Source organism: Homalodisca vitripennis, unplaced genomic scaffold (genome assembly GCF_021130785.1).
Source record: "Homalodisca vitripennis isolate AUS2020 unplaced genomic scaffold, UT_GWSS_2.1 ScUCBcl_3013;HRSCAF=8248, whole genome shotgun sequence".
Lineage (NCBI taxonomy): Eukaryota > Metazoa > Arthropoda > Insecta > Hemiptera > Cicadellidae > Homalodisca > Homalodisca vitripennis.
This window is the reverse complement of record NW_025779134.1, coordinates 1-27,738: the sequence shown is the minus strand read 5'-3', so window position 1 is coordinate 27,738 and position 27,738 is coordinate 1. Positions and strand designations below refer to the sequence as shown.

General features: G+C 36.6%; 1 protein-coding gene across 1 annotated transcript in view; it reads left to right on the top strand.

The window, feature by feature from the left end:
- LOC124372371 (mediator of RNA polymerase II transcription subunit 25-like) overlaps positions 1-26,435 on the top strand; it is a 42,897-nt gene extending 16,462 nt beyond the window's left edge. The window contains 5 exon segments of the mRNA XM_046830756.1: positions 10,628-10,913; positions 23,561-23,613; positions 24,731-24,787; positions 25,899-26,038; positions 26,243-26,435. Coding sequence (XP_046686712.1) covers positions 10,628-10,913; positions 23,561-23,613; positions 24,731-24,787; positions 25,899-26,038; positions 26,243-26,420 — 714 coding nt within the window. The 3' untranslated portion in view covers positions 26,421-26,435.
- Positions 26,436-27,738: the final 1,303 nt, after the last annotated feature.

Sequence of the window (27,738 nt, the reverse complement as noted above, 5' to 3'; positions counted from 1 at the left end):
TCAGTACAAACACCACCAATGCCGTTCTCAAGTTCTTTAGAATAAATCCAAAATCCTAGCTGCTCCTGAACAAAATTATTAGATTATTTAAGAGAACATCCAACCCTTTTGTAATAGGGCACAGAGAGATTTTTCTTGATTGCTGGACCAGCAACCTCCCAACTGGACCTATTTCCTGCCATAAAATAAAGAGCCTATTGCTTGGCATTTTCTACCATTTGGTGTCTGACCTTTCCAGTTCAATCTCGCTTTTCTGATAGGGATGTATATCTAGTAATTCTTCTGGTAGGGTACTGTTTGGAAAGTAGGCTGTGCAATTCTTGAGTGCGGGTGTGTGTGTGTGTGTGCACGCGCTGCGCGTGCATAGTGATGGTTGTATGTATTACCTTGAGGGAATATAGGAGCAAGAAGAACACACTGCAAGGTCCACAGCTTCACTTGAATGCCTCGGCACCTTGGCTTGGAAAGCAGGTAAAATAAATCAAGTTGAGAAAAGATTATAAGAAGTCAAATATTTTGGTGGAATGTTTTTTTGATAGATAAGAAAAGAAACAGAGTTAGTGCTAGATGATGAGAGAAGCTGAGCCTGATCAGGTACAATGAGGAGACAAGAAGTGGAGCAGGCTGTCCCCAGGTGCATGCATACAGAAATATGGCTCTTGATGATGAGAGAAGCTGACCCTGATCAGGTACAATGAGGACACAAGAAGTGGAGCAGGCTGTCTCCAGGTGTTTGCATACAGAAATATGGCTCATGATGAGAGAAGTTCTGCCTGATCAGTTATAATGAGGAGACAAGAAGTGGAGCAGGCAGTACCCAGGTGTTTACATACAGAAATATGGCTGTTGATGATAAGAGAAGCTGACCCTGATTAGGTACAATGATGAGACAAAAAGTGGAGCAGACAGTCCCCAGGTGTTTACATACAGAAATATGGCTCTTGATGATGAGAGAAGCTGAGCCTGATCAGTTATAATGAGGAGACAAGAAGTGGAGCAGGCAGTCCCCAGGTGTTTACATACAGAAATATGGCTCTTGATGATGAGAGAAGCTGAGCCTGATTAGGTACAATGAGGAGACAAAAAGTGGAGCAGACAGTCCCCAGGTGTTTACATACAGAAATATGGCTCTTAATGATGAGAGAAGCTGAGCCTGATCAGTTATAATGAGGAGACAAGAAGTGGAGCAGGCTGTCCCCAGGTGTTTACATAAAGAAATATGGCTCTTGATGATGAGAGAAGCTGAGCCTGATCAGTTATAATGAGGAGACAAGAAGTGGAGCAGACAGTCCCCAGGTGTTTTACATACAGAAATATGGCTCTTGATGATGAGAGAAGTTCTGAGCATGATGAGTTATAATGAGGAGACCAGAAATGGAGCAGGCTATCCCAAGGTGCATGCATACAGAAATATGGCTCTTGATGATGAGAGAAGCTCTGCTTGATCAGTTATAAGAAGGAGACAAGAAGTGGAGCAGGCAGTCCCCAGGTCCGTGCATACAGAAATATGGCTCTTGATGATGAGAGAAGCTCTGCTTGATCAGGTACAATGAGGAGACAAGAAGTGGAGCAGGCTGTCCCCAGGTGCATGCATACAGAAATATGGCTCTTGATGATGAGAGAAGCTCTGCTTGATCAGTTATAAGAAGGAGACAAGAAGTGGAGCAGGCAGTCCCCAGGTGCGTGCATACAGAAATATGGCTTTTGATGATGAGAGATGCTCTGCTTGATCAGTTATAAGAAGGAGACAAGAAGTGGAGCAGCAGGCAGTCCCCAGGTCCGTGCATACAGAAATATGGCTCTTGATGATGAGAGAAGCTCTGCTTGATCAGGTACAATGAGGACACAAGAAGTGGAGCAGGCTGTCTCCAGGTGTTTGCATACAGAAATATGGCTCATGATGAGAGAAGCTCTGCTTGATCAGTTATAAGAAGGAGACAAGAAGTGGAGCAGGCAGTCCCCAGGTGCGTGCATACAGAAATATGGCTTTTGATGATGAGAGATAGCTCTGACTTGATCAGTTATAAGAAGGAGACAAGAAGTGGAGCAGGCAGTCCCCAGGTCCGTGCATACAGAAATATGGCTCTTGATGATGAGAGAAGCTCTGCTTGATCAGGTACAATGAGGAGACAAGAAGTGGAGCAGGCTGTCCCCAGGTGCATGCATACAGAAATATGGCTCTTGATGATGAGAAGAAGCTGACCCTGATCAGGTACAATGAGGACACAAGAAGTGGAGAGCAGGCTGTCTCCAGGTGTTTGCATACAGAAATATGGCTCATGATGAGAGAAGTTCTGCCTGATCAGTTATAATGAGGAGACAAGAAGTGGAGCAGGCAGTACCCAGGTGTTTTACATACAGAAATATGGCTGTTGATGATAAGAGAAGCTGACCCTGATTAGGTACAATGATGAGACAAAAAGTGGAGCAGACAGTCCCCAGGTGTTTACATACAGAAATATGGCTCTTGATGATGAGAGAAGCTGAGCCTGATCAGTTATAATGAGGAGACAAGAAGTGGAGCAGGCAGTCCCCAGGTGTTTACATACAGAAATATGGCTCTTGATGATGAGAGAAGCTGAGCCTGATTAGGTACAATGAGGAGACAAAAAGTGGAGCAGACAGTCCCCAGGTGTTTACATACAGAAATATGGCTCTTAATGATGAGAGAAGCTGAGCCTGATCAGTTATAATGAGGAGACAAGAAATGGAGCAGGCTGTCCCCAGGTGTTTACATAAAGAAATATGGCTCTTGATGATGAGAGAAGCTGAGCCTGATCAGTTATAATGAGGAGACAAGAAGTGGAGCAGACAGTCCCCAGGTGTTTACATACAGAAATATGGCTCTTGATGATGAGAGAAGCTGAGCATGATGAGTTATAATGAGGAGACCAGAAATGGAGCAGGCTATCCCAAGGTGCATGCATACAGAAATATGGCTCTTGATGATGAGAGAAGCTCTGCTTGATCAGTTATAAGAAGGAGACAAGAAGTGGAGCAGGCAGTCGCCCAGGTCCGTTTTGCATAACAGAAATATGGCTCTTGATAATGAGAAAAGCTCTGCTTGATCAGTTATAAGAAGGAGACAAGAAGTGGAGCAGGCAGTCCCCAGGTGCGTGCATCCAGAAATATGGCTCTTGATGATGAGAGAAGCTCTGCTTGATCAGTTTATAATGAAGGAGACAAGAAGTGGAGCAGGCAGTCCCCAGGTCCGTGCATACAGAAATATGGCTCTTGATGATGAGAGAAGCTCTGCTTGATCAGTTATAAGAAGGAGACAAGAAGTGGAGCAGGCAGTCCCCAGGTGCGTGCATACAGAAATATGGCTTTTGATGATGAGAGATGCTCTGCTTGATCAGTTATAAGAAGGAGACAAGAAGTGGAGCAGGCAGTCCCCAGGTCCGTGCATACAGAAATATGGCTCTTGATGATGAGAGAAGCTCTGCTTGATCAGGTACAATGAGGAGACAAGAAGTGGAGCAGGCAGTCCCCAGGTGCGTGCATACAGAAATATGGCTTTTGATGATGAGAGATGCTCTGCTTGATCAGTTATAAGAAGGAGACAAGAAGTGGAGCAGGCAGTCCCCAGGTCCGTGCATACAGAAATATGGCTCTTGATGATGAGAGATGCTCTGCTTGATCAGTTATAAGAAGGAGACAAGAAGTGGAGCAGGCAGTCCCCAGGTGCGTGCATACAGAAATATGGCTCTTGATGATGAGAGATGCTCTGCTTGATCAGTTATAAGAAGGAGACAAGAAGTGGAGCAGGCAGTCCCCAGGTGCGTGCATACAGAAATATGGCTTTTGATGATGAGAGATGCTCTGCTTGATCAGTTATAAGAAGGAGACAAGAAGTGGAGCAGGCAGTCCCCAGGTGCGTGCATACAGAAATATGGCTCTTGATGATGAGAGATGCTCTGCTTGATCAGTTATAAGAAGGAGACAAGAAGTGGAGCAGGCAGTCCCCAGGTGCGTGCATACAGAAATATGGCTCTTGATGAGAGAAGGTGGCTGTGACAGTGCTACTTGGACACAATGGCTTGGCTCTTGTGTGGCGAGTGTGAAGACTGCCACTTTCCATCTATGCCAAGTTATTTACTTTAGTATATTTTATAAGTAGATCAATTTTATTCTTTCAGTAATCTTTTTTTTATTACAGACATTGTCATAAGAGTGTTGCAAAATGCAATTAAACAATTGGCCCTATAAAATTTTATTTTGTTCAAATGTCTATTGCTGTCTCCTCCATATGCTGCCCTCGGCAGTCCGTCACAACGGTACAAAGTTTAAAATTTTTATTTAGCCAGAATGGTTTTACGTACTTTGATGAAACATAAATGTTACCTAACCTTGAATAAAATGTAATATAAACCAGTTGTCAAAGATTTAAAGTATTTTTTATAACTTTGTTAGAAGAGTTATATTAGAGAAAGAGTTTATTTGGATATCTTAGAATAATTTTTCTTTTAATTCAAAATGAACTATTTTGTACTTTGTTCTGTTGAAAAGATTCATCTAAAATTCATTCCTTTGTGAATAAAGATTTTTTTAGTTAAACATATTTTTCTATTTCAATATTTTGATCAAAAGAAAACTAAATCTTACAATATAGGTAAGGAGATTATTGTCAAAATCCAACATTGTAATGTTATAATCAGCTGATTAGAGTGTCGAGAGTTAAAACATGCTGATTGTTTGTAGGTCAGGTCACAATCAGTGCTGTCCCTTAGTGCATGTGTATTTTGTTCAGCAAGCAAAATATCTCCCTTAGTTATCAACAGATTTTCTTAAACTTGGTATTACTGGATTTTTATTTAAGTTGTCTAACTAAAATGTAATATTCACTTTTTAATTAAATGTTGTTTATAGGATATTTATGCTTAGAGTTTTAAGAAGCTGCCATTTTGAAAATAAAACCTGTTGAAAGTTGTTATTCTTTTCTGTAATTGGGGTTTTAGTTTATAAAGCTATATACCAAATTCCCACATATTACAACAAGCCATTCTCGAATTAAAAATATGTAAATTGAAATATAAAAAATTATGGCTATATGAATAATTATTGAGTTTTCAAAAGTTTTAATATGCTATTTTGGTTTGTTTTTGGACAAGTAATAATAATATCTGAACAATTTGATAGAGAATTCTGGGACACTCTGTGTAAATATTTAATTAATTTTTGTGTCATCATTTAATTTACAAAATTTTAGTTTATTCTTTTTGACATCCTTTATATTAAAGTATATCATAGTGAGTGAGTATTCCATTATAATTTTCAATATGATTTGAAATTTGTAGTACTCGAATAAAATTAGTAATATTGCAAAATTTATCAAAGATTTCATTTCAGTTAGATTCAAGATAACTCATGATTAAGAATGTGCAATGCCAATAATTTAAATAATTCTCCATCAGTTCTGTAGATAAGTAAAAAGCAAGCACTAAAGCCTTTACCAAAAAAATTCTCTCAGTGACTGGTGTGGTTTGATTGAGTCGGCTGTTATCAGTATTAGTGATGATAAAGTGTTTGTGAAACCCAGCGTATTAGTCAGAGTCAGTGTGGTGTTTTCCTGCTCACTCAGTACTGTAATGTCCTTGTGTCTGCCTCAATGGCTCACTTTTGTGATTCTCTCAACCCTTGTGGATTCTGTCAGGTGAATACTGGTAGTGTGATCGTCTTATCGTAGTAAATCTTACAAATTACATCATTGCTATGTTGTCTGTGTAACTGTATTTGTTTAATCCATTTTAAGTTGTAATAATTAAAAAATAATACGATTTACAAGTCAGATAAATAATCCAATATTGTAAATACAAATACAGCAAAAGTAAATGTTGTGTTTTTTTTAATTCTTAGATGTTTAATTTTCAACTATCATTGAGATACGTGTTCAAAGTTAAATAGTTTCAAAGGCTATTGATCATTCATTCAGTAATGCACCATGTGCCTGTAAGTGTCAGAATTAATAACCCATTTAAATATTTTAGGAGGGCATATATTATAAATGGTGTATGTATATTTAATGTTGAATTGATACAGATACAATCCTTCACTTCATTTGCTCGTATACTAATAATAAACAAATTATTATTGTGTTTTTTTTTATATATCGTTTGCTGGATAGTTGTAATGAAGTTGTGTTATCACCTGTACTCAGTGACTCCTAAATATCTTATGTCTGTCCAACAAGTGAGAGATCCAGACCTATTTATTGATATTATACATTTACATTATTAGTTAGAACAATCCAATATTGTAATCATACTTCAGTAGTCCTGCCATACAAGTTGTCTAGTGTACACACAACAATACTTGTAACTCACATGACCCTGAGCAGTTCTCTACTTTCTCTCTGCCTCCTCATCTGTGCATCAATGTGTTTTCCTCTATAGCTTGTAACTGACTCTATTTTTTATAAATTGTTGTTTTCATTTCAAACTTATCAGCAAAAAGAGTCATACATTTTTAGTCGATTTCTTATGGAAAATCCTTGAAATTGCACTACGGCATTTTCAATATATAATTGTAATAAAAAAGGGTTTAAAACATTATTTTAATAACCTTTTGTAAAGTAAAACAAGTTTAATCTAAAATAATTAAAATTAAGATCAAATCACAATTAATTCATTAAAAACAAATTACATCCTGGAGCTGTCCAGAAAGTAATAGTGTTATTCCATAAAAAAACATTTCTTGTTAGATTTAGAAAATTTGTTTTTACCATTTCCCTGCACATGAGCCACACAGATTTGTACATTGACTAATTACATCCTGGAGCTGTCCAGAAAGTAATAGTGTTATTCCATATAAAAAACATTTCTTGTTAGATATAGAAAATTTGTTTTTACCATTTCCCTGCACATGAGCCACACAGATTTGTACATTGACTAATTACATCCTGGAGCTATCCAGAAAGTAATAGTGTTATTCCATATAAAAAACATTTCTTGTTAGATATAGAAAATTTGTTTTTACCATTTCCCTGCACATGAGCCACACAGATTTGTACATTGACTAATTACATCCTGGAGCTGTCCAGAAAGTAATAGTGTTATTCCATATAAAAAACATTTCTTGTTAGATATAGAAAATTTGTTTTTACCATTTCCCTGCACATGAGCCACACAGATTTGTACATTGACTAATAATTACATCCTGGAGCTGTCCAGAAAGTAATAGTGTTATTCCCATATAAAAAACATTTCTTGTTAGATATAGAAAAATTTGTTTTTACCATTTCCCTGCACATGAGCCACACAGATTTGTACATTGACTGTCGTGTGTATCATTTCTGTTCTTGTTATCTGGGTCAACACGAAAATACTATGAATTTCTGCCCCAGTCATATATTTTGGGCTATAACGTTTTTTTAATACAGCGCTGTTTTTTGTTGTTGTTTAAGCTGTAAAATAAACTTAAAGAATATTTTTGTCATGTATACTTTTTTTTAATACAGTCTAAAATCATGACAATACAAATTATACACTGTTACTAAATGTGTCAAAATAAGTCTTAAAGTTTTTAACCATTTTTGAAGTTTTCATAATTGCACAGTTCTAATTATATAAAGTTGTTGATTATTTTGTAAACACTGTTAACTTTAATTTGGCCTAACCTGTAATGATTGTGTACATTTCAAGTACATATGCCACTTTTTGTATAAAAATCTATTTAAATGTTATGTTAAATTTATCTTTTTGCTTTAAACAATTACTTTGGAATTGGGATTAAAGTGATGGATGCTATGCAATGTGTAACTGTTTTATACAGAATTTATCTCTATTTAAACTCTATTTAACTCTATTTAGAGAATTATCAATCCTTACAGTTCGTCAGTTATTTATAAAATCTCTCATAGTTCACATCTTCTCACACTTTCACTCTATTTTTTTCAGAAATTCCCCATTCATATAACACCCAATATGCCCGTGACACAGGAATAGCCACTTTACAACTATATAGATCTTTCTCCACAGCTAATTCGTATTACATATCAAATATACTATTCAGAAATGTTATATATTATAACATATCCAGCGTATTATTTAGATTTTATGTTGGCGGCTAGATGCAACTAGGCCTATGCACAGGCAGATTGCCCATGTAGGCTTTCCAATAACAATAAAAAAAATTGTTATATTTATTTTTCTATTCTTTATACTTATTTTACATTTCTTCTATATATAAGCTGCTGTATATATAAAATAATAGGTATTTCATCTAAAAAGATTGTATATATGTATATATATATATATATATATATATATATATATATATAATCATATATATATATATATATATATGTATAAATTGCTGGAGTAAACGTTTTTCATTCATTCATTCATTCATTCACAGTAATAAAGAAATGTATTATTATTATTATTATTATAGTCGATAACTGATTACTTGAGATCAATGACAATATATTGAAATCTTGCTCAGTTTAGTTTTTTGAGCCCACACACATTTTAAGTTCATTAACACATAACATGTGGTGCTCGCTGTTGTTTGTTGTAAGCGTTCAGTGCGGTTTCAGCCATTCTCATATTCGGTAAAATATTTTTACCACAGTCAATGTGTTTAGAAGTAATATCACTTTTTGCGGAGTGCATTCCTTATGTAGGTGTAAGAAGATAAATAAGATTTGTGCTAACGACTTAAATAAATTTGGTGAGCTATATCATGTAAAAACACAACAAAAATAGTTAATAAACTGTTAATACGATTTGGAATTGATAATCATCCAACGTTGCATAAAAGCTACAAGTAATTCTTCCAGTGTCTCAAATATTAAATTAAAAGCCCAAGGTTTTAAGAAAAAAAACATATTAAAAATGTATAACTGCTTGTACACCTGCATATCAACTATTTAACGCAGAGTTGAAATAACATATGAGTAATTTTTCACAGTAAACCTGAAGGATAAAGGTAAGAGGGAGTTGAGGAAACCCGCTAGTGAAAGTGGTCAGAGGGACAGAATGAGGAAAGTTGAGGATTTAACTACCTACTCTGTCATACACAACAGTAGGTAGTTTATATTTGTAGACCAATGCAAACACAAGTATTAAATACAAAAAGTAATAGGTATAATTAAAAAATGTTAAATATTTATCAACACATTTTATTTTTATTTTCTAACATTATAAATGTAATCGTTATTTGTCTGTTGTGTGGCATCAGCTGTTTTGACATGTTTCTTGCTTCCTGTTTGTTCCTTTAAAGTGGTCGCTTTGACAGTTATGAATTGTGTTGAAAAAAATACTGTCAGAATTGTATAATAGTTGTTATTGTAAATTTTTATAACAAAACTGGTTTTTTATTTAATTTTTTTGTAAACATTTTCAACATGTACCACTTTGTTAATATTAAAGCAAATCAAACAATGAAGTTTTTAAGGTTTCCTTTGTTTTATCACAATATACGTGCAAAGTTGGTGATAGGTACCAGCCCTACCAGATGTTGATGTAAAACCACACACCAAATTTCTGGGAGTGATAATCGATGAAAAATTGTCATGGACACAACATATTGACAAGCTATGTAAGAAATTAAATACCAGTCTTTATATCTTGAAGCGAAATAAAAACAATCTGTAACACCTCAACAGCAAAGACTACTTACTTTGCAATATTTAAAACCCATAATCGATACGGGATAGCCGCCTGGGAAGGAACAACTCAAGAGAACCTACAACAACTACTGCGACTTCAGAAAAAAGCTATAAGGATTCTTAACTGCCTGGGCCCCAGAGACACCTGTAAAGAAGCCTTTAAGAACCTAAAAATCATGACAGTGATTGCCCTCTATATTCGGGAGGTTATACTGTATGTTGATGGGAAGAACCTACCTCGAGCTTGCTGACCACCACGACTACTACACCCGACATCCTGCAAACTACCCACTACCAGCCCACCATCTTACACTGTACCTGTATGAAAGAAAACCGTCATATGCTGGCAAGAAGCTGTACAACATATTACCACAAGAACTTAAAGCTCTTAAAGGAATGAAGCTGAAGGCATCGCTGAATGACTGGCCTACATCAAGACCCTTCTACACCCTAGATGAATATGTGCACTGGAAAGACATTCAAGAGTGACATTATTTTTGTATACAATTTGAATTGTATCCACTGTAAACTGACACTATACATTTCTCTAAGAAATTTTGTAATAAAGAGTTTCTGAGTTCTGAAGTTTTATGTTTGTAGCTTTATTAGTTCTAGAGAAAATATTGTGTTCGTAAACAATACACAATGGTGGCTAGCAGTTGGACAACACCTCAACCAATGTTTATAAGACATGAGAACTGCCAACCACAAAAGTTTATGATGCACTTTTCTGAACACCCTGTATATATTTTTAACTACTTTTTACCTTTAAACAGTAGCCTATTGAAATGTCCGATAGACTGTATGACAGGTGAATTTTGGGTTCATCTTTAAGGTTTCCTATAACGTGTACTAACTGTTATTGAAAGCTAAGGAGTATACTGTAACCACAAGTATACTTAATGTATTCATATTTCATTGTGACGAATACTTATGAATAATAATCAGTGCAGTAAAAGTGTAAGCTGATTTATGACTGTTTACATATTATCAGCGACATGAGTGTATATGATACAGGTTCTGATGGGGACACAGCAGCAGGCCCCGACACAGGCCCAGGCACAGACCCCCGCCCAGACCCCCACAGCTCCACAGACGGTCCAACAGCCTCGTGGAGCTGCTCCGTTCACTCCTGGCTATCACCCCAACATGATGCAGCAGAACCGCCCCCGCTGGCCCATGATGCCCCCACAGAACCGAGCTCCGTACCCCAATACGAGCTCACAAGGCAGTGTTGGAGCTCCTACACTCATAGCCCAGCTCACACAACCTCCCACCGCCATGGTTAACCCTCAATTCTCCAGTTAGTATACATATTTATTATTTACAGATGAACTTACATAATCGGCTAATATCTTTTTTTATAGATTGTTCCTAAAATGTTCAACACTATTAATTTACTAATAATGTTTTTATCGATTGAAATTTCAGAATTTATATTTACATCAAGTTAACACTTTGAGCATGGTCCCGTAGTTTTACAGAAGGCAACACTGTGATTGGCGTATTCCTTATTTTTTCAAGTTCTGCAATGTTGAATAAACTTGTTAAAATATGTTGCATTAAAGCAAAAATTTATTTTTCATAATATAGTAGTGTTTTAAATAGTGGAAGTTATATACAAGGGTCTTTTTTTCAACCTGCGATCTCATGCCACGTGTTTACACATGGGTCACGAACATTATGGGTGATGGTGTTGTACGTGAGTGGTGTAGGAAGCCAAAGATGTTGGCTGACACTCACAGAAATCGCCAAATGGCTTCAGCTTTGACATTTCTCAAATTGATCTTTGAATTTGACATTCGGCTATCTTTAACTTTTGATGCAATTCAAGTGTAGCGCGCACGCACACTACTATTTTAATATAGTAATTTTTAGATGGTATTTTAGTAATTACACAGTGTGTAAATTAACTGGACTAACCCAAGTTCCTTTAACCGCGTGATGTGAGGTGACTGGCCGTGCTGAGGAAATGCAAGGGTCAGCACTCGTCAGCACGGGTCGGCAGTCGAGTTGAGGGCTCGGAGGTAGGCGGAGGGATTGGCAATGTAGAGTGTGTGAAGTAAGTTTATTTTGGTGGATGGAGTGAGATGCGAACACACCGGTACACATATAGTAGTTTGGGTGCGCCTACGAGTGTTTTAGTGCATTTTGAATATAGATTGGACTCAAACAAAGGAGGAACGTGAGTAATTATTTCAAGACCCTTCTCAACCACTATTCTAAATTTCCCTACGAGCTAGGGTGGTGGCAGCAAAACGCTATCCCTTTTATTAACCATGAGCCTCTCTGGCTAATATCGGAGGGCTTACAGTGGTGACCAGCGGTGGGATACGATAATTAAACCAGCAAATTATTTCAAAATGATTTCAAAACTTTAAAAGAACTCTAAAAGAAATAAAGAAGTGTACCACGTGGTTGAGAAAATTATTAGAACATTTCAGTTTACACTCCATTATCCAAATAACTACTATTCTAAATTCATTTACAAATTAATCGCAATGTTATATTTCTAAATTTCGAGTAAATTCAACTTATATGAACGAAGATGGACTTGGATTAGTTCTGTGTGCTTATTACACCATGTGCAACGCCATTACACTATGAAGCGGAAGTTGGACGCCATCATCATACGTCATCATAGAACATAGAAAGGAACAAGGAGGGCATACGTCACCGGACATCCAGTGATCCAGACCGGAACTACCAACTGCCGACCACTGTCTACGCAGATGTTGTCATCTCCGTCAACGCAGTCACGATCATCCACAGCCTTCGAGATGGCAGCCCTGTCACTATTTGGTGAGCAGTGGGAACTTTGTTAAATTAAATTAAATTAAATCATTGGCGAAACCTAAGATTAGACTACGTATTATTAGTAAATAGTTGGTTAAATAATATGGTTCAAAATGCTTTGGAAATAAATGGTGAATGCAGCATTGAGGCCAGGCTTTAAGCATTAAACTTCTTTATTGACAAACAGATTCAGAATTATTCAAATAAGAGAAATTAAAAGGATAACATCCTAGTATTTTATTTTGCCAAAGCCTCCATGTCAGGTCGTCACCTCCAGGGCATTCAGTCCATCATGTTTTCAGCGTAAATATAAGCAGAATAACGTGTTGATTAAAATCATTTTGCTTGGAAATAGGGATATGCCAATGATTCTATATTAGCTTACTGTTCAATTTGATTGATAATTCATTAATATCTGTATACAAAAAGAAACCCGTAGAAATTTTAATATAAGTGTAAAAGAGTATAATAGCAATAATTGTTGGAAGTAACTTGTTGCTGACTTATAAAAAGGGTAAATTTCGAATTATACTGAAAACAAAGTGATATCAGTTAATGTGATTAACTATTAGAGTATATAAGTAATAGCACATAGTATATCATATAACAAATACGATTATTTAATATTATTGCAGCTGTATTGAGTCACATTACAGTATTGATATACTTGTATATCGAGGCATTGTTAGACTATTGATCCATTGATAACTCAATACTACCGATTAGTGATTGGTATCATTTGGAAATCGAAAAACTTTATTGTTTGATTGATCCATTATCGAAAATTGAAAAAAAAAAGGGGAAAAGTTATTTTACTGAAAAATAGGGAAACTAGTTATTCACATTGTTGCTGTCAATGTCCTTTTTAGGGATTTCATTTAGAGCGTTTAAGTTTAACTATTGAATATCACTGATAACCTAGAGAATTGTATAGCTACTGTATTCCAAAGAGGAAAACCAAATTTTTTTAAATTATTAACGATGGGCACTGTACACCTAGAAGGGAAGACCGTTGAGGTCCAAGACGCCTTTGATGCCATATCGAATAAAGTGAGGTCGCTTCAAGTAACACTAGATGAAACGTTAGCCAACGCTTCTACCTCCGCGGTGAACAAAACTGAAACATCTCCGTACCCGATGGACATGACCCTTGCAGACAGCAAGCCGTCATTTGAGCTTGTCTCAAGTATAGCCCATTACGATGGAGAGAAAGCAGATCTAGTCGCCCCCTTCTTTGACAACATCGAAGGAATTGGAGAGCTCAGCAATTGGAGTGAAGCTCAAAAACTTCAAGTTTTAAAACTTAAACTAACAGGCAGTGCTCTACAGTTTGCAAAGTCAGACGAAAAATGTAAAAACTCAACAACTTTAGAAGAAATAAAAGCTGCTTTTATGGAAAGATTCGGCGATAGCCTACCAGATCATTACTACTTCGAGCAATTGGCTAGCATACGACAAAACAGAGGAGAAACTATTGAGCAGTTCTCTGACCGAGTAAAAAGGGTCAGTGATAAAACTCTAAGAGTTACAAACAACGCTGAAGCAAACCAAATTCTGAGAGAAGAGGCCGATAGAAGAGCCATGGATGCCTTTGTAAGAGGATTAAATGGTGAAATAGGACGGCAGACCAGGATCAAGTTCCCTAAAACATTCAGAGAAGCTGTAACCACGGCGATAGCTCTAAACAACTTAGAGAAAAGACCATCCGAATTTGAGGAGAAGACAAGGCGAGTTTTTGGAACGATCACCGATACTACGTGTTACACTTGTGGGAAACCAGGCCATAAAGCCAGAGAATGCCAATCCAGGCGAGTAGATATTGTATGTTATACATGTAAGAAGAAAGGTCACAAAGAGAGGGATTGTAGAAGTAAAAGTGAAACAACTACCTATTATTGTGAAAATTGCCGAAAACCTGGACACACAGCAAACAATTGTTGGGGTATGAGAAATACAGCATTAGGAAGAGGCGCAGCTAGAGGAGGAACCTTCAGGAGCAGAGGGTATCAGCATGGAGGACGTGGATCAGCTTCGAACACGTTAAACCACAACGAGGGACCCAGGCACGCCGCTGGGAACCTCAGAAATCATTAAATCTGAACCACACGGGACTCAGACAGGCGAAGTTGAATTTCAAAGCTGTTGCCACTTTGACACAAGAAAATGTGAGTGAATTAATTGTACAAGGGTGCATAGGAGGAGTGAACGGTCTCATTGTAATCGATACAGGAGCACAAGTATCACTGATCGATAGGACAATGGCTCAGAACAAGCTAACTCCAACTGAAATCCAAATACGAGGTATCACTGGTGCTGTTATGAACGTTTACGGCACTGTAACAGAGACCTTGCAACTAGAGTTACTTGATTTAAAATGTGACTTCGTAGCAACAGATCTCCCTGAAGATTATATTGCTATCCTAGGATACGATGTTTTGAAACGAAAAAAGGCTGTGATTGACCTTGAGAATAAGTCTCTGAGTATTGGAAACAAGATAGCATGCAGTTTCCATGAAAGAGAATCCCCTGTAACTCGAAGCAGGAGAAGTGGCATTGGCATTGTTCAATGTTCCCACGAAACAAGTTCAACAAACCTTAATCCACCAAAACAAATCCTGAAGGAAGAAATACCTGACATTTTAGCGTATAGTCGCACAAACATCAACGTGCCTGCCCGTTCAGAAATGCTTATTCAAGTAAAATTAAGCAAAAACAAAAAGGATCAAATGGAACAAATGGAAGGAAAAACAGTAATTACAGAACCAGCGTTAGTAAAAGTTCATGGCATCAATGTCGCTAGAAGCCTTTCAAAAGTGAATAAAGGAATGTGTTGGACCAAAATCATAAATATCACCTCTGAAAATTTAGTGATATACAAGAATACGCTGCTCTGCAAAATAGAAGAGCCACACAGTGAAGCAAATAAAGGAGCATGGAAACGAGTAAATCTAACACAAAATAGGACAGAGGAATTCAATGGAAAACTTGAAGAAAAATTAAAGCACCTCCCAACTGAAGACCAAAATAAATTAAAAAATGTTCTCCAACGCTACAAGCGTCTATTTAGCTTAGGAGGAATAGAGAATTTGGGGTGTACTTCTTTAGTTACTCACAAAATCAACACGAGCCAACATCCTCCGATCAATAAGAAACCTTACAGAGTGCCACAATCACAGAGAGGTACTCTACAAAATTTGATACAAGAACAATTGGATAAAGGTGTAATTGTACCCAGTACTTCCCCATGGTCAGCACCGGTAATCATTGTCCCCAAGAAAGCAGGCTCTGATGGTACCATCAGTTATCGTCTATGTGTAGACTATCGGGAACTCAATAAAATTACAGTTCCGGAAATATATCCCCTTCCAGATATACATGAAACTTTAGACATGTTAGGAGGCAGTCAGTACTTCTCGGCACTGGATCTGAATTCAGGTTTCTATCAGGTAAAAATGCACCCTGAAAGTCAAGAGAAGACGGCCTTCAGTACTCCTGATGGTCATTATGAATATACACGCATGCCAATGGGATTGATCAATTCTCCTTCTGTATTTCAACGATTGGTTGATACTACTCTCACAGGTCTGAAAGGAAAAGCATGTTTGCCCTACATGGATGATATCCTAATCTTCAGTTCGAGTATTGATCAGCACGGCTAAAGATCTTAGTGAAGTTCTAGAGAGATTTCAAGAGGTAAATTTGAGTTATCCAGTTGAAGAAATGGCCAAATAGCAAAGTCTGAAATTAACTTCCTAGGCCATGTTGTAATCGAGAGATGGAATCAAACCATGTCAGAAATAAGATTGAAGCTTGTCAAAAATTTTCCAAGACCCCAAGAAAAAATGAAAAAGGAACTTCGTGGATTTATAGGACTATGTAGTTACTATAGGAGGCATGTGCCGAAATTTTGCCGACATCGCTAAACCTCTGACAAAATTAACCAAAAAGGACCAAAAGTTTGAGTGGAACGAAGAAGCGGAAACATCATTTGAAAAATTGAAGACCAATCCTTGTAACTGACAAAAAAAAAAAAAAATGAAAAAACGAAAAAAACAAACCTTATTAGTGTATCCAATTTCTCCAAGGAATTCGTCTTAAGCACTGATGCAAAGTAATGTTTGCACTTGGCGCAGTATTAGGACAAGTGATTTAATGGAATAGAACACCCTATCGCCTATGCGTCAAGACAGTTAAACTCTGCTGAGCCAGGAAATTAATACAGTAACAGAAAAAGAACTTTTAGCAGTTGTATGGGCAGTAAAGTATTTCCGATGCTACCTGTACGGACGATCATCTCCTTGTATACTGATCACAGCGCAATCAGATGGCTGCTGTCGCTAAAAGATCCTTCGAGTAGACTCAACTAGATGGGCACTGAAATTGGCTGAATATGACTACAAGGTATTCCATAAACCAGGATAAAAAATCAAAACGCTGATTGTCTGAGCAGAAATTGTGTGCAAGAATACTGTGGAAAGTCTACCTCATAAGTGGATGTGGACTAGCATTAAAGAAAATCAATGTAAGGATGAAGAGTGCCAGAGATTGAAAAAAATACCCTCAGTTCAAAACAAGTCCACAAGGAGTCATCTATATAAAGAGGGCAGGACAGACAACTGATAGTCGTTCCAAGACGGTTAAGAGAGAAGGTTATTCGTTTACACCATGATATCCCGACAGCAGGTCATGGAGGTATCAAAAAGACGATGTTAAGAATCCAAGAAAAGTTTTATTGGCCGAAAATGAAATTAGATGTTGTCCCTCCTTTATCAGAGCATGTGATCCATGCAATAAAAGAATGGATTACGGAAAAACTAAAAGCACCTTTAGGTAAATTTCAAGAAAAGTACAGAAATTTGGATACCGGATTTCGTGTGACATTGTTGGCCCCATTACCCCTAACAAGCTCCAAAAACAAATACATACTGGACAGTTATAGATCATTTTACAAGGTACGGAGAGTTTTATTTGGCATTGCCAGACCAAACTGCAGAAACAATAGCCCGAGCACTTGTGCAGAGAGTCATTACGAAGATGGAGTATACGCCTGTGAATTAATTACTGATCAAGGCTACAAATTTCACATCCGAAATAATGAAAAGCATGTGTGCTCTACTAAGAATAAAGAAACTTCAAACCAACCGCATATACATCCCAATGAGCAATGGTAGAACAGAAAGAGTTCATAGATCCATACCCAAAATGCTAAGTCCATTATGTCAAAACCGAAATCAAACAGACTGGGAACGAGCTCCTACCAATGGTAAATTATGGCTTAATAACTCTCCAAGTGCATGATTCAACAGGATTTTCTCCTTTTGAGCTAGTCTTTGGAAGAGATCGATGAAGACTCCCTTAGAGATGATCTGATCTGATCACAGAAGAAGATGATGGTTACCCTGATTATGTCGAAGATCTTAAGATGAAGTTGAATGCGTGGGGGTAAGGAATTTGTCTCAACAATGCCAAGACCATGCAAGAACCCAGCAAAAGAGACAATACGACAAGAATTCTAAGCTAAATAAATTTGAAGAGGGGGCCAACGAGTATACCTTCACGTGCCCCAAGTGAAAAAAGGAAAGTGTGAAGAAGTTGTCTAGACCATGGAAAGGTCCATACACAATTGTCAAGGTTATATCAGATTTTGAATTTTCGTACTCCGAATTAAAAGGAAGAATGTAAACTGTACATGTGAATCGAGTAAAACCTGTCACCGAGTTTAAGTTGCAAGAACAAGGAAGTAGAGCCAAAATGATCCAAAAGCAGCTCAGGTAGCAGAAGAAGAAGAAGAACAGAAGAAATCATTGAAGAGACCGAAGACCATGAAAGAGGCAATCAATAGAGTAGCCGGACAAAAATGAAGAACAAGACAGGGAGAGAACCAAGCCCAGGAACCGCAGAAGAGCGACCAGGCCTTTTAGATCCATAAGAGATAGAAGAAAACCGTTGTAGATTCAAAGAACTATGAAGTTTAATTAAATAATAGGTAATGTATATACATATTGTTATGACAGTGAACGTGTATTGCATCGTTTAGTTAGTAGTTTACAAAAGTAAACGCAATGTATTGAATAATTATGTATTGTTTGTTATTTATGGATGTTATATGATACACTAAAATATTCCTCGTTAGTATGTTATGCTTCTTGTCTGATGTGTAAAGTAAAAGATGTTTTAGAGTACCACGTACAAAGTAGAATGCAATAGTTTACTCCGAATTGAATGGGTTTGTATTGCCGTGAGTATGAATGTTGTATGAACTGTGAAACGAATGTTGATGAATGGGTATGCAAGGTGTGTGAATAAAAAGCCAAATTAAAGGATCCAAACAATTCAAATGTGTGATTGAGTACACTATAAGGAAAGAAGTTATATCTACGCAGGTTAAGATAAGAAACATAAGATCAAGCTGTACGTAATAAAATAAATTCGAATAGAGTCAGGATATTCATGAAGTAAACAATTATTAGGATCTAAATGATGATTTTCAGGAATACTTTGTACTCTTTGTCGAGACAGGAATGGCAGAGAATGAAATGACACAAACACAGGGAATCGTTTTCAAGAAACTTCATGACACAATTATTTCCGAGGATGAATCTGGAAGATTGTATTAGATTTTAATATGATAGAAATAAGAGACGAACTTGAGTCACTTAAGACATTGTGCACAGACTTAGTTTATTATACGAACACTAGTGTAAAATGTGTGGGATGAGGACTTTGCTTTCGAATATAGTAGAATTAGGACCGGGATAGACCAGTATGAATCCGATGTAAGTGACTTTATTTAGACTTCTACCTACAGAACGCTCCAAGCGAGGACTAGTTTGATGCAGAGGATATGCATTGAAGATGGTTGTTTGGTGTGCCCACTAGCGAAGATATGGAACAAGTTAAATAGTAAAGTTGAAGAGATAAAAAAGATTAGCGGATCACTGTTGAGTTCTAGAGAAAAACCAAATCACCTTAATGAAAGACATGAATGAAAAGATGGTAACAAATACTAAAGCCATATCAGAGATAATGACTAAACTTACTCATTCAAATAGCATGTTTAATCTCTTCACTCCAAGGTATGTCGAACAAGAAAACATTATGCTACATCGTTCATTAACAAAAACATTTAAAATCTGTCAGTCTAGCACGTCATTTAGGTCAAACCATAGATGAAGGCAAAGTTAAGAATTGTTGAGTTAGGCAAGCTTTAGAATTAGTAAACACAGGTAGAATAAGCAGCAAATTACTACCACCCATGAGTTTTGTAAACATATTGCTTGGACATAGGAAAAGTTCATACTCGTCATTTGAAACTAATTATATTGGGGTCACCAGTTAAATGAAGAGGACGTATTTATGTATTACCACCTTTTGCACTGCTCATGCTTTAGCCACCAAGACAGGAATTAGATTGATCGTAACTGTACCTTTAAGTTCGCAAGACAGACGTCTTGAACTTTAATAAAGTAGAAGTTATTCCATTGTACCAAACAAACCTTTCCCCCCTTTTTTTTTTTTTTTTTTTTTTTTTTATTTTTTTTTCATTTTTTTCCTTTTCCTTTTTTTTTTCTTCAACAACCCTATGGTTAAAATGGAATGTACAAGTTGATTATTTGTTGATCTCCAAAGAGAGACAGTATTATGCACCTATCGATTTTAACACACTGCACAGTTGTAGACTAAGTCATTTTTTATTTAACGACACTAAAGTAGACTAAGTCATTTTTATTTGTGTCCTAACTCATATAAATGTATTGCATCATAGCGTTAATGATTGTATATTCGCTCTATTCATGGGATCTAACCTAGTCACAGAAAAATGTTCACGAACCTTAACCATAAATGTAACTTCACCTGTATGGATCCAAAACGGCAAGATTGGATCTATAGCCTAAAGGAACCATATAAAGTCATACTTAACTGTATGAGGAGTTCTGATTGGAGAAAACTCAGTTATCTCTCCACCACAGTCTAGTTATTTAGAATTAACTTAAACAAGTCTGGGACATATTAAAACAGGCTTCAAGTTGCGCTATCTTTGGTAAATATAATAAGTTATTGCTCGAGGACTCAAGGAAATATAAAATATAAATTTGACATTAACCATTTGCACATCCCAAAGATTAATCTGTTGCTATCTCACGAAGAAAAAATCTAATCTTTAAAAACAGTAGCTTGTTATTTGAAACAATATCAAAAAGTCAAGGACAATCTTAAAGATAATTCACATAGAACTAGACCTTAACAAGCTTTTAAATGATACACATGTTTTGTACCCTAGTATCAAGAAAGTATAGAAACCCCTACTGAAATAAAAAAAACTATTTCTACATTATCATAGTTTCAATGTTTAATTTGTTCATTTTGAATAGTGTACTTAGCGTAGTTTTTGTTTTGTCACAGGAAAATGCCAACCTGTGCGAGGATGTCCTCATTGCTGAGCGGCAAGCCCAACCCATTCGAGTAGAACATGGAACTCCGCTCGCAGAAATTATTCAGGAGTCCCCCTTCCTTTGTTCAATTCAATACACCAAGCCCGCCTTGAAGTACGGTATTGTGAAATTCATTGTAGTGCTGAACCAGTCAGTCAGTGTTGCAAAGACTATATTTGTTATAAATATGTGGACTTGCCAAGCTCAAGAAATGTAATGTAGTTAGGAGGACAAATATATCTAAGTGATTGTCAAAATGTCAAGTAGAATTAAATTGTAGATTATAAGAACTTATGCGCAGCCTAAAATACTATTTTGTGTCCTTTTAAGTTGTGAAAAAATGATGTAATGTAAAAATGTTATCCTATACATTTTTTTTTGAAAGTATTGTAAATGTTTGTTATATTCTGAGAATCTAAGATGTATCACCATGAAAATTCTGTATGATCCACTTTCCTGAAAGGGAGAGTGATAGTAGCGCGCACGCACACTACTATTTTAATATAGTAAATTTTTAGATGGTATTTTTAGTAATTACACAGTGTGTAAATTAACTGGACTAACCCAAGTTCCTTTAACCGCGTGATGTGAGGTGACTGGCCGTGCTGAGGAAATGCAAGGGTACAGCACTCGTCAGCACGGGTCCGCAGTCGAGTTGAGGGCTCGGAGGTAGGCGGAGGGATTGGCAATGTAGAGTGTGGTGAAGTAAGTTTATTTTGGTGGAGTGAGATGCGAACACACCGGTACACATATAGTAGTTTGGGTGCGCCTACGAGTGTTTTTAGTGCATTTTTGAATATATAGATTGGACTCAAACAAAGGAGGAACGTGCAGTAATTATTTCAAGACCCTTCCTCAACCACTATTCCCTAAATTTCCCTACGAGCTAGGGTGGTGGCAGCAAAACGCTATCCCTTTTATTAACCATGAGCCTCTCTGGCTAATATCGGAGGGCTTACACAAGGACAAGACTCATAATGTTTTCTCCATAAACACGCCACATTCTCCGATGAATTTCTGCTTGCAGGAAACAAATAAACACTCCTCAAGTCCACATTTGGTGGGAGAATCAATAGAGGGGCCCGTGTTTATGCGACTGCAACTCAGCGCAAACTGATTACTTGAACTTTACAGTGGCAAATGTTATAGTGGGTAGAAGGTGCGCAATCGACTACTGCGCACACACCATGGACCAGCCACATATCTGGCCGTCATGGTGTGAAATCGAAGGTTGAAAAAACGACCCTCGTACGTTTAAAAGGAATTCAAAAATATTATATCAAAATGTATTTATGGGGACTCCTCTGTGTAGTGTCTTTACTTTGTCTACTATGTGTGGTACTCAAATAGGTTCCCAGATTTCTCAAGCTTTTGTCCAGTCTAACGTGTTTTGGGCTTTTTACTTGCTTGCTTCATGTAAACATTGTGATAAGGTGATTGTATTGGTGTGTATTGTGATCAACAATATGGAACAAACAAGGTTAATTTCAGTATTAAATAGCACTTGAACATTGAAATTAAACACATTTATCATCACATCAATATTTATAACTTTAGCAGAATTGCTTTAATAAATCTGTGAATCTCCTGCAGCTAAATCGAGAGATCAGTTTGTTGTTATGGGAATTTTAATTGGAAATTTTCCCAAAACGAATAATAAGTATTTATTTTATGTTTTAATTCCTTTGGGCTCGGTAGGCCACTAAGTGTGGCAATTTCAAAAACAGTTTTTTCTGTCTCCAAAAACTTAACACATAAACAACATAACATAAAACCAAGTCATAATTCAACAGCTTCTTGAATCAAGAACTGTTTAATCTTGAAACATTGTATTTTGAAACAAACGGGTTTTATTTGTATTGAAATATTATTCAGTTGTTGAAGTGGGGTCTCCAAACGATGTCGCCAAATTCTTACTATTGAGTGAAAATAGTATTTTGACAAGACGTGTATTAGATAATTAGCACAGGCCTAAAATGTACAGTATTCGTCCTATAAACAGGGTTAATAGTTCGGTTTGTTGAATAATATAATATGTTTGATAAGAGGTGCAATCCGGTTTTTTGAGTACACTAGAATGTGTTGGGATTTTTACAAGGCCAGATAAGATACCTTTTTGAGAAGAAATCTGTGGGTAAGCTATAACAAGTAACGCCAAGAAGGGTGCATGTGTGTCCGACATGTTGCACAGCAATGACAGAATGAACTGAGGGCTGAGCAGCATGAGAAACATTTATTGTCTAGAATAGGCATCGGATAAGCAGCATCGTGTGGTACCGTCCTGCCTCTCACGTCTGTCGTGAGTGTTCCCCATATGTACAACACAAACATTAAACTTGTTAAAAAGTCACCGCTCGATCCAGTGCTCACCGCCCACCACTTACCACTCGTATCTCGGCCACGACATTGGTTGTTCTACGACCGAGGATTACTCCTCATTCATGTTCCGATTGGTCTTTGGATTACATAGGTTTAAAACAAAGAAAGTGAATGTTATGTTATGATATCACAGTTACATCCAACCCTTGACTAACCTGTGTTTACACTGGCAAAAGATATGTGCAAGTTTTGTGACCAAGTGTACAAATCTTGTCTAAACAGCGCAAGAGTTCTCGTGAGCGCTGCCACAAGTGTCGGACAGTTGTTTGCAAGAACTGGAGATCAGTGTCGGCTATCCACCAATATTTGAGTATTTAAATTAATTAAAACGTACATAATTCAGATACCATAGTCTCCAGCCATCTGATTATTCTCGTGCAGAAGGGTTGGTTGGTGGTATTTGCTTCAGTCACAACATGATATGGGAACTCATTCTAAAAGTCCATATTATCTTCTACCAACCCCCCAATTGTCTCATCTTCTGATGAATTGACAAGACTTTGATGATCACTTCCAATTAATTTTCATCACTCAGTTTCTAAGGTTTATTGTCCATTTTCAATGTTGTCCCCCCCAATGCAAAGATTCACCCTCGAGTAGGTCTCTAATATCATCTGAAGGAAGATTTCTACCCAGTTTCTTATTGTTGGATTGATATTGCTCTCACAATGACAATCACACTCTCATAATGAAATTGCAAAAATATTGATAACTGGGATATCACAGAACCTTGTTGTGAAATAAATACAGTCATAGTTCAGACTTATTCCGATAGGTTACTGCACTTTCAAGCAATGCTCCACTAAGGATTGTATAAAAAACTAATTATAAAACTGCACAATAAATTGGGCCTCTCGTGGTAGCCCTGCGAGTTGAACTAAGTGTGGCCCACAGAGCTGAGAGAACAATCATATAAGTTCAATGCTGAGGGCAAAGGGTTAAGAACACTCCTGAATGATTAATTGTTTTTAAATAAAGAGATCAAATGTCACTTATGTTTCACCTCACTCCTCCCATTATTTACTGATGGTTCTGGTGTGGGATTTAAATTGTGTTTGAACTAAGTGTGGCCCACAGAGCTGAGAGAACAATCATATAAGTTCAATGCTGAGGGCAAAGGGTTAAGAACACTCCTGAATGATTAATTGTTTAAATAAAGAGATCAAATGTCACTCATGTTCACCTCACTCCTCCCATTATTTACTGATGGTTCTGGTGTGGGATTTAAATCGTGTTTGAACGAATAACGAAATAAAGGAGTAGACGGTTAAAAACCAAAAAATGACATTCTCTGCCAGATACGTGAATGAAATAAAATGATCAAAATTCAGTTAAAATCACGATTATGTGTCTGCACGCTTTTCGTTACGCCTGTGTCCTGTTTTCGCTCTATCCTGTGTGTCTATCTTTTTTTAGAAGATGAGCTCTATTTTGTAGACCAGCAACTCAGCCAAAGCCCCACCCAGCAGCAAGGGTTGCGTATGAATGGGAGTAACCATCTCCGGGTAACCAGATGACCAACCAGACGCAGCCGGCTCCACAGTCGCAACCCTCGCAGCAGCCGCCCCAGGTCAGTCCAGGCAATTTCCTGGTTGCCAAATCACTTGCAATTTTGATTCGTTTGCCCCGAAGGTATTCTTTTGGTAGTTTTCAAAACTGTGAAGACTTAGAATATTGATCATTTAATAGAAATGTACAATAAATGTTATCAGTGTTTAAATCATTTATAACATGTTATATAAATAAAATAAAATCATGTTTGATGATATAACAATATTATGATGACTTACTTTTTAATATTTAGATTCTAAAAATCCATACTTTTCCTCCAAATATTTCAATGTTTTTGAAATTGATGAATTTCTGAGAATATTATCATTCCATTAATCAAGAGTTTTACCAATTGTAGGTACAATGGTCTGCTTTCACCACCAAACTTTTCAAAAATATTACTCAGTTCAAAGTGAAGTGAAAAACTCTTTTAAGTTTGGTGATTTGAGGTGCAATGGTATATTTCCATCCAGCTTTCTTTGAGTTAATTACAGATAATTTAATTCTAGCTGAATGATTTGTGCAATTGCAGCATCCACTTCCTGTTTACTGCCAATTGAATTTGACTTTAATTCATTTACTTAAATTACTTTTTAAATTAAAAATCAACTATGTATAGTGAATATTCTGCAGTACGTTTGTACTACAATACTAATGTAGAAACATTAATGATTATTCTTAATCTATATTTTAAAATAATTAATCAATAGATGAACTAATAAACTAATTACTACAATTTTAAGATGGTTAAGGTCTGTATTGTTGTATAAAAAATAAACTCTAATGCCCACATGTCATCACATCACACTAACTTGAAAAGTTGATTAAGAAGTCAACATTTTGGAAAAAACCTGTCTCCCCTAGTACCTATATGTACCATCTTATATTTTAAATTCAATGTGTGTAGTTCAGTTAGAAAATAACAGACTCATGTCCGTACTGAAACATCTTAATTTTATTTGAAAAATATGGTTGATTAATTTAAATTTTTGTTTAAATCAAAATAGAAGATATATGTGGTAGAAAGTACATCCCCGTGATTCTATCTTAATACGAACAGAGGTTTTATGGTTGTTCATATTTGTAAAAAGAATGAGCAACATGGGTATAAAGAATGATTGTTTCTGCAGGCAAGCCGAGAACGTCACACTATCTGGCAGGGCGTGTTGGAGTGGATCGAGAAGTCCAAAACACCCAACGATGCCCAGAAGAACACAAGACATGTGCCCTGTCAAGTCTCTGCCCACAGCAAGGACGGAGAGCCAGAACTGTAAGTAGTGTTCTTCAGTTCATCTCCTTCTACTCATTCTGTTGTTTTTATACATGAAGAAGTGATACAGCGAGATCTAGTAATCTTGTTGTGTCTCAATCTTGTTGAATTTAGTTGGCTTGATAGTCTATTAATTCTTATTTTTCACCGTATTTTGACTTCCATTTCAAGATTCTGCCTATATACATAATTTTGTATGTTTAGGAAAGCTGACTCTTGGCCTCAGAAGCTGATTATGCAGCTGATGCCCAAACAGCTGATAGGAAACATTGGCGGAGCGTACCTCAAAAACTCCAAATCAGTTCTGTTCCACCCCCAGCCCTGCGAGGCTCTCGAGTCCCTCACGAAAGTCATGAGTTCCGGTTTTGTAAGTATCATATAGTCATATATATACAAGTTGTTTAGCTCACATTTCCATTGTGTAGTAAAGTGATTTTTATTTCGCTAGAACATTTGTACTCAAGAAGTGGTGCTAATATCGTTTTAAAAGATCCAAGATATCAGATCACTATCCTATTTTAATGGGGAAAATGTGAGGAAAGCGTACATGCACTTAATTACAAATTCAATGCAAGACTGATTATAAACTAAAGCTGGTAGTTCATGTCACATTTATTTTTCCCATGTTTACATTTGTGTCATACATTTTGCTCTAGAAAAGCTTAATTTTCTATGGGCTTGGAGAATGTTGAATTATCTTTTATGAAATCTTATTTGGTATACAGGTCCACAATCTATTGTGATATAACTTGGAGACCAAGTTCCATAATTTTTTGTAAATGACTATACCCTATATTTTCTTCCAGAAAAGTGCCTTCCTTTATGCTGATTGACACCACACTTTATATACATCTATGTCGCTGATCGAGAACGTAATGAATGCAATGGTCCCATTGATTACATGAAAGGAGCAGTTCGCTGATCTTTGGTTTTCATCCAATAAGGCTTATCTTATAATCAATGATTAAAACTTGAAGAAATCATCTTTAGTTTAAGTAAAATCTACTCTATTTCATAAGACAGTTAAATCTTCTTTGAGAATTGAATTTGGATTTCTAAATTGATGTGGGGACATCTCATGACAAAAGCATTTTATGTACTTTGCCTTTCTAGGAGTTTTATTTCTGATCCCGTAAATTAAAAATGGTGTACTCATTTTAGATTTTAGTGACCCAAGCTTATTAATGCATTTTTTTTCATTCAACCGTTTTACTTTATGGTATTAACTCTTTGGGGTAATTCCAGTGGAGCTCAAGAAGTTTTCATGGTGGCAAAAAAAAAAGCTGGTCAGGTGTATCAAGAAGGTTCTGGGGGATAGAGATTCATGTCCGAACATATATTTCCTGAGCTTCACATTACCTAGTCTATTTATCTTCTACAGTCTCACCCATGTCAAAGGAAAAACTTAAATAGTTTTAGTTTCAAGAGGTTTCAATCCACTATTACAATACCCAGAGGTCAAGATCTATATGGATGTAAGATATGCTAGACTGAGTAAAACCCAAAAGTCTTTTTAGCCTTTATCTTTGTATAAAACTTTTTAATAAATTGCCCTTGAAACATTAGAAAATCATCCAATTAACAGCCTTTAAAACAAAAATTAAAAATTGGGCTGATTAGTCAAGCATTTTATAGTGTAGCTGAATTTTGAAAATGGGAATTTCTATTCTATAAAATTTTAATCCAAGATATTATGTAAA